Here is a 15,329-nt window from a genome sequence, read left to right on the forward strand (position 1 = left end):
AAAGGGTCACTGGTTTGATTTCCAATCAGGGCACATACCTGGGTTGTGGGCCAGGTCCTCTGTAGGGGGTGTGTGAGAGGAAACCACACATTGATGTTTCCCTTCCTCTGTTCCTCCCTCCCTTCCCTCTCTAAAATTAAATAAATTAAATGTTTTTAAATAATTAATTTTACATATTTTTAAAAATAATGTTTCCTTTTCTATGATTAAGAATTAGAGTGCTAGCTGGTGTGGCTCAGTTGGTTGGAGTGTCATCCCATAACTAAAAGGTCACCAGTTCAATTCCTGGTTGGGGCACATACCTAGGTTGCAGGTTCAATCCCTGGCCGGGTCCATGATTGCCTCCTGCAATGTTTCTCTCTTTCTCTGTCCCTCCCCTCTCAAATGAGAATAAAATAAACCTTAAAAAATAATTAGAAAGAGTAATTTGAATATTTTTATATTTCAGATAAATAATGAAAAGTATTTTTCTATTTATCTTCTATTTTCATGAGCACAGCTGCTAAATTCCTTTTTTGGTATTTGTGTTTTTTGTGTTCCCCTGCCTCCACAAGATATACACAAAATATAAAATTTTATACAAAATACCATTTATTTTTTATAATAACAAAACATAATACTGTTTTAATTTTGTAGGTATTGGAGTTAATAAGCAGACCACTGGAAAATTGTTACAGCCATCTTGTTCAAGAATTCACCAAGGGAATCCAAACTTTGTTTCTCTCATTGATTGGTTTGAAGGTATTTTTTAATATTTTAAAATCTTATTGCTGTTATCTTAGATAGTAGAGCTTAAATAGTTATGAAAATTGTAATGTATGAAAAAATACTGACTTTAATCTGATGTGGAACAGTCTGTGACATGATAAATCTGATTCTGAATTTATATGTGCATTTTTAATCTTTAAGTTGTAAAAAATATGAGAAATCAACAAATCATAATTGGGCATCCATTACAAGTAAGAGACTTTGGTGGATACTGTGGATACACAGTTGCTGTAAAGACATGGGTCCTGAGGTGTCTCTGTCCTTGTTAAGAGTAAGTTTCATCTATAGTCCTGTGACCATTCTAGGGTATTTTAAACATCTCTAAGATAAGTATAGCCTTTAGCAGCAGAAAACTTAAAAAAAAATTTAAAAAGGCCTGACAGGAAAATACTCTTTTCCTAATATTAGACATTAGCTTTCTTTTTAAGGCTTACTCTTGAGTTAAACATCTTTTTTAGGATTATTCCTAAGCAAAGTAAATTTTAACTTTATGCCCAGTGTCACTCTGCCACAAAGTGACAAAGCCAAAGTTTGAATTAGCTCTGTCTAAATACAAAACCAGTGCTCTTAACCTTTCATGCTGTCTACCTTCACCCATAGCTTTGTCTACTTAACTCCCACCCACCTTCAGATATTTATTTAACCATTGCTTCCTCAGGGAAGCCTCCCTGTGCCTCTGATCTACTTAGCCTATTGTATATTTTATAGAACCATAGACTGTACTCCACTGTAATGTAAGCCCTGTGAAGCCCTGTAATGTAAGCCCAGGGTCCAGATTTATTTCATTTATCATCAATCTCAGTGTGGTGCATGTGGGTGGCACTCTTGAATTAATTAATGGGTTGACTTTGGAGTTGGGCATGTGTGAACTTGTAGGTTGGGGCAACAGTGGAGAATCCAGCTTTAAGAAGCTGTGGAGGCCAGAGGCAGAGGCTAACCCAGTAGGTTTAAATCACTATGTCTAAAAGTTTCTCAGAGAGGAGTAGAAAGTAAACATGATGGTAGCTGGAAGGAGCAAGTAAGCATTTTTCTTTAACCCCGAGTGTTAACTGTAATTAACCAAGTCCATTGATAATCTATAAACTGAGTATTAGCTCTTGAATATCTTAGAAGTATAATTTTAGCCTAATTGAATAGTATATTAAGAATAATTTTTATTAAAAGGAGAAGCCATAAGAAATGTCTGTGCTTCATAATATTTTTATTATACCTTATATTGGTTTAATTAAAAAATGACTACTTAAGTTTTCCAGTTGAAATATTATCAGAATTATGAGAGAGAAGTATGGCTATTGATTGGCTATATTTTAGCATAGCATGCTGATTTCATTGAAATTGCTTAATATAAAATTATTCTAATTCATTGTTAACTCTACATCTAACTACCATATGGAGAGTTAAGTATTATTACTGATGGTTGCCATTAAAAAGTTTAAATGGTGAGTAACAAGAGGAGAGAGTGAAAGGGCAGGAAAAGGAGATAGAAATGAGTCCAAAAATAGGTAGAAAACTGCTACTTAAGTTTAGGTAATATATCAGAGAAAGTATTGTCTGAACCTGTTTCAGTGGAGACTTTCACGTGTGTTTTCCATGTGTTTCTTTATTTCTTTGTTAAACATAGTTTTTAGAGTGCTTTCACAGTTTGGAAAGGCGTGAAAGGAGGGTTTTTGAAGGAGGCAGTGATGGAATTAGTGATAACTGGTTGAGGAGTAAAGAGCACAGCTTTGGAGATACTGTGAAAAATTATTCAAAAATATAAGGAATTTTTACATGAAAAATGTGTGATGTTTTCATAAAAATATAAATATGATAACTGTTTTCTCCTTTAAAATGTTTTTCTTGTTAATTTTACATGTTATTATAAAATTACCTTTTATGTGCAACTATGTAGATTTTTGACTAATTTTTTAATTTAAATATCTTTGAGGTATGGAAATGAATTATCTGAATTAATGTACAATCAAAATGATGTCTTAAATTAAGGAAAATACTTCAATGATGCCCTATATTGTTTCAGATTGCAACAAATCTTGGTGACATATATCACTTTATGAGTGGTACATTTTTTGGTGTCCAGCAAAAGTTTTTGTTGAAAGAAAAAAGTCTCTGGGAAATAACTGTTGAATCACTTAGATACCTGACAGAAAAAGGACTCCTACAAAAAAACACCATTTTTACAGAAAAAGGACTTACACAAAAAGATGCTATTTATAAGTCTGAAGAATGGTTCCAGTTTAGTTTTCATATTACAAAGTTGGGACAAGCTTCTTTTAAAGGTAATAGTTTACCTAAATTTTATTTTACCTCAAATAAAATTTTAGAAAACCTTAGTTTACCAAAGTCTAAGGAAATTCATTGGAAAAAATAGAAGTTAAATTATTCTGAACTTTAAATTGGATTTGTAACTTCATATTAATAATATTAATCTTACAAACTGTTACACTACTTCAACTTTAAAAAGTTAAAAATGTTTTTAATTACAAGTAATTTCGAATACTGCAGAAGTAGCCCTGGCTGGTGTGGCTCAGTGGACTGAGTGCCAGCCTGCAAACTGGAAGGTCATCAGTTCCACTCCTGGTCAGGGCACAGTGCCTGGGTTGTGGGCCAGGTCCCTGGTCAGGAGCATGAGAGAGGCAGCCGATCATTGTTTCTCTCCCTCTCTGTCTCCCTCCCTTCTCCTCTCTCTTTCCCTTCCTTCCCCTCTGTCTAAAAAATAAACACAATCTTTTTTTTTTTAAGAACACTGCAGAAGTATATACAGAAAAAGATGTTCATCCCTTGTTCACACTCTCCTTCCCCAGGGATCACACAAGTCTTAATATCCTACCAAGAATAACAATTTGGTGTATGTCTTTTCAGGTGGATTCTGTATACTTCATTTTAAAACCTAATTCATAGATATATACAGGTATAAGATTTTTTTAAAGCTCTGTTTTTAAATAAACAGTCATTTATATTATTCTGAAACAATATATATTATTGTTTTTTTGTTTAATATATTATCTTAGAGATTGTTGCGTGATAGCAAATAGTTTCTTCTTAATGACAACTTCATAATTTACTTAATGAAAAATACCACATGTCTGTTATTTAAAAAATCCTTAGTACTCAGAATTATGTAAAGGAAAATCCCATACTTCTGTCCCATATTTCCACTCAGTAGCTACCACAGTTAACAATTAGAGATTACACACACACACACACACACACACACATCCTTGCAAATATTTTTGTGTGTATATAAACACATAGTTTATTTTTAATCAAATTGTAGTGTATGTTTTAGCAGCTTGCTTTTCTTACTTATAAAGTATCGTGAACACCTTAGCATGTTAATGTCTTTAAATCTACCTCATTTTCTTTTGCTATAGTTGTCCATAGTATGGAGGCTGTAATTTGTTTAACCATTCCCCTGTTGATGATGCACTGTTTGTGAGTTTTTAAAATGATAAACAAGTTTGCATGACCATCTCTATTATATATTTTGGGTTTATGTGGAAATGTTTCTCTAGGTTAAATTGCCAAAAATAGAGTACAGTAATTGGATCAGAATGTATGTACTTAGTATATGTTGATGTATTCTATCAAAATGACCTCCAAAATAGCTGTGCTAAATTACATAATAAGAGATTTTGAATACTGTTTACTATATTTAGATAACTTCTAAACAAGACTTTCTTTAAAAGTCACCTCTTTTCCCCTTTGGTAATTATGAAAGATAAAATACTGTGTTACTGGGGAGACCCACGTTGGGGGACTCCCCCACTCCTCAATTCTTGCCTTGCTCTCAAGAGAAGAATTCAAGCAAGAGGCAACACATATAGTGGAAATAAGATGGCAAGTTTACTTATGAAATACACTTAAGCACAAAGCTGCAAGTGGGCACCCAGCTAGTCTGAGAGCCCCAACGGTTGGGGTTTAGGATTTTTATGATTGTAAACAACTTCTAGGTTCCCTTTTCTCCTACCCTTCCAGACCTTGGTATTAATACATGGTTCCAAAGACTTTCTTTCCCAGCTAGTGGAAAAGGTACATAGAGAATTTCAAGGACTCCCTTGCTCCTACACTACCATAGTTTTTCTTGTGATGTTTGGAACACCTGGCAATCTCACCTGACCAGACTCAGGACTGCTAAATTAATAAGTGAGGTATGTCTCCCTCCCACTCCCTGCCTTGGTTTACTATCTACCTTGTCTAATACTTATATCTTTTAGGAACTATAGATTTGGCTTATTGTGACATTTTATACAGAGATTTGAAGAAAGGTCTTGAAGGCCTTGTACTTGAAAGCCTTCTTCATCTAGTTTACCTAACCACTCCCTATGATATGGCTTCTCAGTGTGACCCTGATTGGATGATATATTTCAGACAGGTGAGCATATGAGGCTCTTCAGTACAGGTTACTTAGTCTATTAATGATGAAATGACTTTTGTCAAGTGATTATTCACTTTTCTATTAAAATATATTTGAAATTAGGTCTTTAGTTCTTTCAGTTTTTAAAATAGTAATATGGCAATAGCATTTTTGGTTTGTTCAACTTAAATATTACTTTTCTGTTAAATATAAACATGTCATTATCAAAAATAAATAAATAAAGGTACAGAAAAGAAAACAGGATCATTCCTGCTTCCAGTTACTAAAGATAGTTACCATTCTGGTTTGTTGACCACTGCATTTTATAATGTCTGTAATCTAAAGAAAACCACGAAGGCCATCTCTGTTGATTGAGAGTTTAATTACATGAAAGCTCTGTCAGAGCCAAGAATGATAATATACCAAACCTAGTAATATTAGTAACTGAGACAGAATGTCAGTTTTATCACAAGATAGAACTGGTCCTATTTATTACAAAAGCAAGTAGTAGAGTACAGCCTATTATGATTTTACTGTAAATAGATACGTGAACACATATTAGGCAGAAGTAGTATGCAGCCTTTATTTGCAAGAAACTAGCTTTATTTTTAATGTCATGTTTTAAAATTATTCCTGTAATTATATGATGCAGTTACTTTCAAAAGCTTTCCCTCTTCCCCCACCAATGTCTTCCAATATTACAAAGGACTTGTGACTGTGACTTGAAGTAATTCTACTAAAGTATGTTATATTTTAATAATATTTTTAAGTTTACCCTATTTGTAAAAAAATTGCTTTATTTTTATCTTTAAAAATATGAACATGTGATATAGGAAATACTGGATTTGGTTCAAATGGTATTTTTTAAACTTATAATTTGATTTTTCTGTGTAATTGCTCTTTTTCCATGTAGTTTAACCAACTCAGTCCAGCAGAACAAAATGTGGCTACTCTTATTGGAGTCTCTGAAAACTATATTGGGAAGAAGGCATCAGGTCAAGCTATCAAGAAGGTACCATAGTCTTTTTTTTTCTTCCTAAATAACTTAAGTTGATTTAACAAAATTAAGGTTATAGTATTATTTCTTTTCTCGACTTGATGTATCTGTTTCACATTTTTTTCTTTAAATTCCTATTTTACTATTATATTATTAATATAATTCCTATTTTACTATTTAGAACATCTGAGGACCAGAAATTTAGACATTTTTAAAAAACTATTTCTGGGCAGTGTGATGGCTTTTTTTTATATCTTTGTATTCTGAAATATTCTGTCATGTACGTGTAAGGCTTTTATCATAGGGAAATGTAAACCTTATCAATATGTTTTTTCCTGGCCTACTTACTACACAGTATAAAAATTACAAATAATATTTATAAAATGTTTTCATGATATTAAATAATCCTGAAATAAATTCAGTTCAAGGGGGAAAATTTTATTTTCTAGAAACTTTTTATTAGGCATTTTACTTGATGTCAGAGATTCTAAGATAGGACAGGTTTGGGGTTTTTATTGTTGGTGGTGTTGGTTGTCCTCAAAGAACTTCCAATCTAGTATTTGACCTATATAAAACATTTGGGAAGGTTGAAGCAGATAAACTAATACTCTTTTGCTTGATATTTTATACTTTGGGGTTTTAAAGTTCAGTCAACAAGCATGAAGCAAGCATCTAATGCATACAACAAGAGAAGTGGAAATAATTATTTGGCTAACATGCTTTCAAATTCCTTAAGTTAATATCATTTTTTACTTCATAATATATACATTTTTTCACTTTTCTTTGATACTCTAGTCTTCACTGAAACCTAGTTATCTTCCTATTATTTCCCCCTACATCTTTTCAATTTACATAAATATTACTGATTTCATTTTGAAAAATGGAAGATGGTGTTTACTTTCATTTGAATTGAATGGTGCAACTGTCCCATGTATTGCTGTATCATAAAATTATAAATACATATTATAAATATATAGTACTTCAGTGTTCATGTCACAATATTTAGACTGAGTCTTTTACCTTAGAAATGGCTATATTGTTTAGACTCTCAAAATGTTGAATAAAAATATTTGTTAAACTTTTTATAACTAAGTCTATAATATAAAATAAACACAAAACCATATTTTAAAAATCATGTTAATATGAAACTTACTGCCAAATAGTAAACATTTACAAAATTCTATTAAAATAATACATCTTTTAAAACTTGCATCAGAATTTATTTTTGTTATATTTTATAAAATATAGTCAAGAAATGTTTATTCAATTGATAATTATATATTTAAAATAGTATGGGCATGAATTTTTCTTAATTACAAATGTATTAATTACTAGTTTAATGTTTGAAAATACCTTATTTGTAATTCTAGAGCACATGATATTTACCTAAAATCTAAATTGATTTTTCCACATTAAAGAGGACACCCACACCCTCTTTTCTTTAAACATTTCTTGTAAAAGATCTTGAAACTGGCATAAAGCATTTTATCTTGCCTTGTAATATAATTTTTTATCATTTTTCTTGACTTAGAAAATGCTTTTTGAGCAAAATCTACAATGACTCGTTATGGTTAATAACAGGTACACTACAATTGGGAAATTAAAAAGCAATCTTTTTCTACTTTTTGTTGAACTATCATGTTTTTTAGCTTAATGTTTTTTAATAAGTGGTTGATTCAGTATCAACATGCAGAATCTTAATTTGCATATTCTTCAATATGTCAGTCTAAGTTCTCATTTCAAACATTCTATTAATATAGTAGAAGATGTAATTGTAGATTTTATACCTACTTTTTCAAATTCACCCTTTTCCCCTGCCCTCTGATTTGAAGCATGAGTTTACTTAGTTTCTAAGTTAGATTAATATTAACTATGAAATACTTTACATAAAAAATAGTTACTAGATGCCACAGGCAAAAGCAAGTACACATAATAGAAATTGTCAACTACAGATAGCATTTTTTTCTTTCAGTGTTTTAACTTTGGAAACATTAATTACTTATCATGACTATGTGGAAATCATAGAATCTAATATTTACTCTTAGTTTACAATATAGACAGGCTTATTAACATATTTATCTAAATAAATGCATTTGTCTAATTTATAAACACATTCACACATGTATATATAACCTATAAATACCACAGGAAATGTAAAAGTCTCCCCAACTCCTTTTCTTCTATATTCCTTCCTAGGGCTGCTGTCATAAATTAGTACAAACTGGATGTCTTAAAACAACAGAAATTTATTCTGTCACAGTTCAGGAGACCAGAAGTGTACAAACTAATGCTGGTGGGGTTGGATCCTTCCAGAGGCTCTAAGAAAGAAACCATCTTGCCTGTGTCCTGGCTTTCAGTGGTTGCTGGCAACCCTTGGTTTTCCTTGGCTTGTAGATGCATACCTCCCATGTCTGCCTCCATCTTCACATTGCCTTCTTGTCTATGTCACTCTGTGTCCCCTCTTCTTATAAGGACAATTTTTCTAATACTTTGTATTAAATAAATAGCCCTAAAGGGCCCACTGTAAATCTAGGATGAGTTCCACTCAAGATCCTTAACTAATCACATCTGCCAAGATCCCATTCCCAAATAAGGCCACATTCACGGTTACCAGGGTTAGGACCCCTACTAAAAAAAGATTTACACCATCTTTTTTTAGTAAGACACAATTCATCCTACTCCACTCCCTATAGGAAGAAGTTTAATTTAAATTGAAAACAATTTGACATGTTTTCTTATACTTGGAAAAATGATAATTGATGTTAATTAATCTAAGGTACATGTGTTAGAACTTAGTTTTATTTCTACTGAATCATTCTTTCCTTGCTCTCCTTAACACAATTTTGTTTACTTTTTGTCCAATTTGAATATAATGTACATTTTTAGCAGGTTCACTACATAAGTTTATTTGATTGTGTCTTTCTAGAAGGTGGACAAGGATATTGTGAACAGACTATACCTGTCTTTTGTTCTTTATACCTTGCTCAAAGAAACCAATATTTGGAGTGTGTCTGAAAAATTTAATATGCCTCGAGGATATATACAAAGCCTCCTCACTGCAGCTGCCACCTTCTCATCTTGTGTGTTACATTTCTGTGAGGTAATTCCATTAAATAGATGATAGATGCTCTGTGCATCTTCTTATTTTAACTGTTATTAAATTCATAAACCAGTTAGTATTTTCTCATTGTTGACTTATTCTGTTATTACAAAGCACTCAGGATTTATTTAAAATATATTTTTAGCCCTGGCTGGCATAGTTCAGTGGATTGAGCGCGGGCTGCGAACCAAAGTGTCACAGGTTCGATTCCCAGTCAGGGTACATGCCTGGGTTGCAGGCCATGACCCCCAACAGCCGCACATTGATGTCTCTCTCTCTCTCTTTCTACCTCCCTTCCCTCTCTGGAAATAAATAAATAAAATATATTTTTGGTTTTATCCATTTATAAAAATACTATATACATACTAAGGTAAAGATACAAAAATGACAAAATCAACTAAAGTATGTAATGAATAAGTAAAAAACACCTAGTTATCCCTATACTCAAAACCACCACTAATAGTTTCAAGTATTTGGAATCAACTATTAAAATGACATTTCTCCACTGATGTACATTCTTTGTAAATGTTCTTCTCATGAGAGATACCCATGTGAATGTTTGATTAGTATGTTATGAATATCCAACAGCTACTGTTATTCACTTAGTTCTGTGTTTTTCAATTGCCTCAGTAACTTATCATTTTTGCTTCCAGAGTCAGGCAGCTACCTTAGGTTTCTACAACAAATGTTCATTTTATAAAGTAACTCAAAGGAGAAAACTTTGTTTTAGCCATATGCATTTGGGATGGATTTGTTTCAGACTTTACTAAAAGAAGCTTTCAGAATTCCTTAAATAACACAAGAAAGCTTACCAGACTTTTCTACTCAGATAACTTTTTGACAAATTTATAATATAAGCCAATTTTGCTGTATTTAAGTTTCTTATTATTGGATAGCATAATATCTTTTTCACATTTGTTTTTATACTTGATTTTTTAAAAAAACTTTTCCCCCATGACTCATATTTTTAAACTTAAAATCTGCTTCATTTTCCCTATCTTAAATCTCCATATTCTGTGTATGTATATGGCAATTAACTCCATTATAAATACTAATGAGTAAATAATCCAAAATACTTAATTTTGCATTGGATGATACTTATTTTAGCAAATTTATCTTTCTAAATATCTTCTACAGATGCTGTTTTTAACATTAGCTTACATTCCCTAATCCCATGCTAGCTATGACTAACAAGAAGCTAGCCTTTAAGTCTTTAAAATATATTTTAAATTTTCTATGTTGTTCTTTATATTTAAAGATGCTTTCCCTAATATTCTATCCCTTTGTTTTAATTAGGACTATAAGGACTTCAGCTTTGTAGAATTGTCCATCTAAAAGAATATGTTGAACTTGAAAAAGCAACTACTATTATTGGATGGTTGATCCTAGAAAAATTTGCCTGACAACTTACATACTCATGAATGTGTTTTCAATATTCTAAAGGGTTTTTTCTCTTAAATAGTTATGTGAGTTGTAAAAACTAGGACACCAATTATATTAATTAAAATGCTTTTAACTACAAGTAACTGAAAAAACCCCATCAAAAATTAAACAATAGGAAAAAAGGTGATCTTAGGTAACAGGAAAGCAAGAACTAAGGCAGTTCCAGGGGTGATCGATTCATAGTTTTATGCAAGGTTACCTTTTCTTTGTTTCACTCTCCCATCTTTAGTGCATTGGCTCCTTTCTTAGTAGTCACAAAATGGCTAACCAGTTCTGTTCCAAGCATCACATACTCTAACAATAATACTGAAAGCTTAAAAAGTGACTTAAAAAATAAGCTAAAGACAAATAATATAATAAATACTCATTTACCCATCCAGCTTCAATAATTATTGACTCATGGCTTCCAATATTTTTATTGTATTAAGTATTTTTACACTGAGCATCATCTTGCATTGGAATCCTTCTATATTTAATATGTTCTCTTCAGGATGAATTCCCAGAAGTAAGAATTGTTTTCAGTCATTTGGGAAAGAAAAACTATGCATCCACTTGCTGGTATTTTAATAAAAATGAATAGAACTCTTCTACTGACTTATATTTCAATTTTTTACTTATCCCAAAGCCACTTTATCATATTCATCATAGTCCCTGCCATGTGTCCTAATAATAATTTTATTTGGAATTATTGTTTACCTCTGGCTTAACCCAAGTTCTAAAAGTTACATAAGGGAACATCCTCTCTGAGCCCCCTACCATGCAAACTAAACTTTGAAATAACTTGCCAGACTTAAATTCTGTATATTTCTTTGCGTTCTGCAGGAACTTGAGGAGTTTTGGGTTTATAGAGCCCTTCTGGTAGAACTTACCAAGAAGTTGACTTACTGTGTAAGGGCAGAACTAGTCCCGCTCATGGAAGTGACTGGAGTTTTAGAGGTCAGTAGTTTTCCAGTTGAGATGTTTTCAACTAACGTGAAGTTTTATCACAGGGTAACTGACAACAACAGCCTTATGGCAATCTTCTTTTTTTTCAATCATTTGCCACCATGGCCTCCTAGAAATCCCTGTTAATCTGGAAGCACAAATGTGAAAACAAATAACAGTAGGGAAAGGTCATGCTCCCTCAGTATATGTGTGCTCCACTCATCCTTAACATCTCTTCCTTCCTCCACTTCAGTAAAGAATTACCTTCTGTTGTTTAGACTTTGTGCTTGTTTAAGGTACCGGTATTAGGTGGTAACAAGGCTAACTTACATTTTGTAAGAGGCTTAGAAGAACGAATTCTCAGCTGGTTTTTCAGCTTTCTCTTTTGACCAGCCCTTAATTTAAATTTATTCTCTGTTACTCATTTCTTGAATTAGAGAAGCCCTTCTGCTTGGGAACACACACATACACACACACCCACACACACACACCACCACCACCACACCACATGCCTATAGTCCCCTGAGTAGATAGTAAGAACATTTTAAGGATATTAGACTAGAACATTTTCACTGGGATCTGAAATAATGCCCCTAGCCTAAGTGCCATAATAGATTTCTCATTGCTGATTGCAACACACATCAGTTGATGTAAGCTGTGCAGAGGCTATCTTTCAATCATATTGGAACCACTCAAATACATCTTTTTTTTTTAGAAAAAATTTTTAATGACTTTATTGTTGTTCAGTTACAGTTGTCTGCATTTTCTTCTCACCACTCCCACCCGACCCCAGCCAAACCCACCTTACTCCCCTGTTTCCCTCCTCCCCCTTCATTTTATCTATGTGTCCTTTATAGTGCTTCCTGAAAACCCTTCTCCTCACTGTCTCCTACCCCCTCCCCTTTAGCTATTGTTAGATTGTGCTTAATTTCAATGTTTCTGGTTATATTTTGCTTGCTTTTTGCTTTTGTTGATCCTGTTCCAGTTAAAGGTAAAATCATATGGTATTTGTCCCTCACCGCCTGGCTTATTTCACTTAGCATAATGCTCTCCAGTTCCATGCTGTCCCAAAGGGTAGGAGCTCCTTCTTTCTTTCTGCTTCATAGAATTCCATTGTGTAAATGTACTCTAGGTTTTTGATTCACTCATTTACTGATGGGCACTTACGTAAGTTGCTTCCAGCACTTGGCTATTATAAATTGTGCTGCTGTGAACATTGGAGTGCGTAGATTCTTTTGGATTGGTGTTTCAGAGCTATTAGGGTATAATCCCAGCAGTGCAATTGCTGGGTCAAAAGGCAGTTCCATTTTTAGTTTTCTGAGAAAATTCCATACTGTTTGCCACAGTTGCTGCAACAGTCTGCATTCCCACCAACAGTGCACTAGGATTCTCTTTTCCCTGCATCCTCTCCAACACTTCTTTGTTGATTTGGTTATGATAGCCATTTTGATGGGTGTGAGGGGGTATCTCATTGTGGTTTTAATTTGCATCTCTGATGGCTAGTGATGCTGAGCATCTTTTCATAGGTCTCTGGGCCCTCTCTGTGTCTTCCTTGGAGAAGTGTCTATTTCAAGTCTTTTGCCCATTTTTTACTTGGGTTCCTTGTCTTCCTGGAGTGGAGTCATGTGAGTTCTTTATATATTTTGGAGATCAAGCCCTTGTCCAAGGTGTCATTGGCAAATATGTTTTCCCATATAGTTGGTTCTCTTTTTATTTTAATGCTGTTTTCTTTAGCCATGCAGAAGCTTTTTAATTTGATGAGGTCCAACTTGTTTATTCTCTCCTTTATGTCCCTTGCTTTAGGGGACATATCACTGAAGATATGCGTGGAATGTCTGAGATTTTCCTGCCAATGTTTTCCTCTAGGACTTTTGTGGTGGTGCAACTTATATTTAAGTCTTTTATCCACCTTGAATTTATTTTTGTGTATGGTGTAAGTTGGTGATTGAGTTTCATTTTTTTGCATGTAGCTGTCCAGATCTCCCAACACCATTTGTTGAAGAGGCTATTTTTACTCCATTTTATGCTTCTTCCCCCTTTGTCAAATATTACTTGACCATAGAGACTTGGCTTTATTCCTGGGCTCTCTGTTCTGTTCCATTGGTCTATGTGCCTGTTTTTATTCCAGAACCAGGCTGTTTTGATTACAGTGACCTTGTAATACAGTTTGATATCAGGTATTGTAATCCCTCCTGCTTTGTTCTGTTCTTCTTTCTCAAAATTGCTGCAGCTATTCTGGGTTGTTTATGGTTCCATATAAATTTCTGAAATCAAATACATCTTTTAAAATGTATTTTCAGGATTCTGATGTGTTATCTCTTCATGTTTACTTTATTATCTTAGTGTATTCCTATCTCTTGCATGTGAAGTTTTTCCTTTTAATAAGACATTTAGTTATTTTTTCCAAATCCCAAATTCTGATCCTACTGATTTTTGTAATACTTTTCAGGGTCGAGCAAAACAGTTATACAACGCAGGTTATAAAAGTCTAACACACTTAGCTAATGCAGATCCTGAAGTGCTAATAAGGACAATTGATCACTTATCAAGACACCAGGCCAAGCAAATTGTTTCATCAGCAAAGGTAAGCAAACTATTTTTTAATCTTTATGATATTTTATGCTATTATCTCCTTATGCCTTAGACATGAAAACAAATAGACCCAAAAGTGTAAACTCATAATATATGGATAAAAATAGTATATTTGTTATGATAAAAGGCTTGCTATAAAGAGAAAAAGGACCTCCTAAAAAACACAATTTCAAGAGCTCACTGAAGTACAGGGAAGTGTAGAACTCATTGAATTCTGCCTCCTTACAACCTTTCACAGAAGTCCTTTCCTCAGCATCCTCAACATCTGGTTTTCCCATTTTTGACAAGGAGCTTACAACCTCAAAAATTACATAGTTCTGTTTTTGGACACTTTCAGTATCACAAAGAGGATCCCATTATAACAAGGCTCAATTTTGCCTTCTTATAATGTTGACCATTGTGTTGTAATGCTACCCTCTGAAACTATTCTATTCCTTCATTCATGTGGTAGTTTTTCACATATTTAAAAACAGTTCTCACTATCAACAAGGGTTTCTCTTTTCTGTTTGTTTCATCTGTTTTAAATAATCTATCACTGTCCTAGTTACCCTTTGCTAGATGCAGTCCTGTGTGTCATTACTCTCCTGCTCAATGTGGGTAAAGCCACTACACAGCAGTTTGGGATTATTTCCTTCTTGATTTCAACTGTACTTCTATTCTGGTGGCCTGAAATTGCTTAGCTTTTTAAAAAACTGCATCTACCCTTTGCTAGATGCAGTCCTGTGTATCATTACTCTCCTGCTCAATGTGGGTGAAGCCACTACACAGCAGTGTGGGATTATTTCCTCCTTGATTTCAACTGTACTTCCATTTCTGGTAGCCTGAAATTGCTACATTATTGTTATATACAGGTTAGAATGAGCTAAAAAATGTTTCCATCTAACTTTTTTGAATAGTGCTCACATTGTTTATATTATCTTCATTGATATTTATAAAAGTGCTGTCACTATTATCTTCAATATGATGACACTAAAACTGACCTTCTTCTATTAGATTAGGAGTGTATAGTGTTCATATTGATGAAGTCATAGTAATTTTCATTGCAATAGCAGCTAGCACAGTACTCAGCCTAGAGTAGGTATTTAATATATGTTTGAATGAATGAACGAATAATTTCTTTTAAAGAAATTAAGTGATTTACCCAAGGAAAC

The 15,329-nt window shown here is 33.2% G+C and overlaps 1 protein-coding gene across 7 annotated transcripts in view; it reads left to right on the forward strand.

The window, feature by feature from the left end:
• HELQ (helicase, POLQ like) overlaps positions 1-15,329 on the forward strand; it is a 48,528-nt gene that overhangs the window by 25,688 nt on the left and 7,511 nt on the right. For all 7 annotated transcript variants that reach the window (XM_028506852.2, XM_036027103.1, XM_036027100.1 and 4 more), the window contains 7 exons: positions 637-741; positions 2,786-3,044; positions 4,983-5,140; positions 6,036-6,134; positions 9,046-9,219; positions 11,485-11,598; positions 14,036-14,170. In XM_028506852.2, coding sequence (XP_028362653.1) covers positions 637-741; positions 2,786-3,044; positions 4,983-5,140; positions 6,036-6,134; positions 9,046-9,219; positions 11,485-11,598; positions 14,036-14,170 — 1,044 coding nt within the window. The remainder of the gene's footprint in view (positions 1-636; positions 742-2,785; positions 3,045-4,982; positions 5,141-6,035; positions 6,135-9,045; positions 9,220-11,484; positions 11,599-14,035; positions 14,171-15,329) is intronic.

This window comes from Phyllostomus discolor, chromosome 1 (genome assembly GCF_004126475.2).
Source record: "Phyllostomus discolor isolate MPI-MPIP mPhyDis1 chromosome 1, mPhyDis1.pri.v3, whole genome shotgun sequence".
Taxonomy (NCBI): Eukaryota; Metazoa; Chordata; class Mammalia; order Chiroptera; family Phyllostomidae; genus Phyllostomus; species Phyllostomus discolor.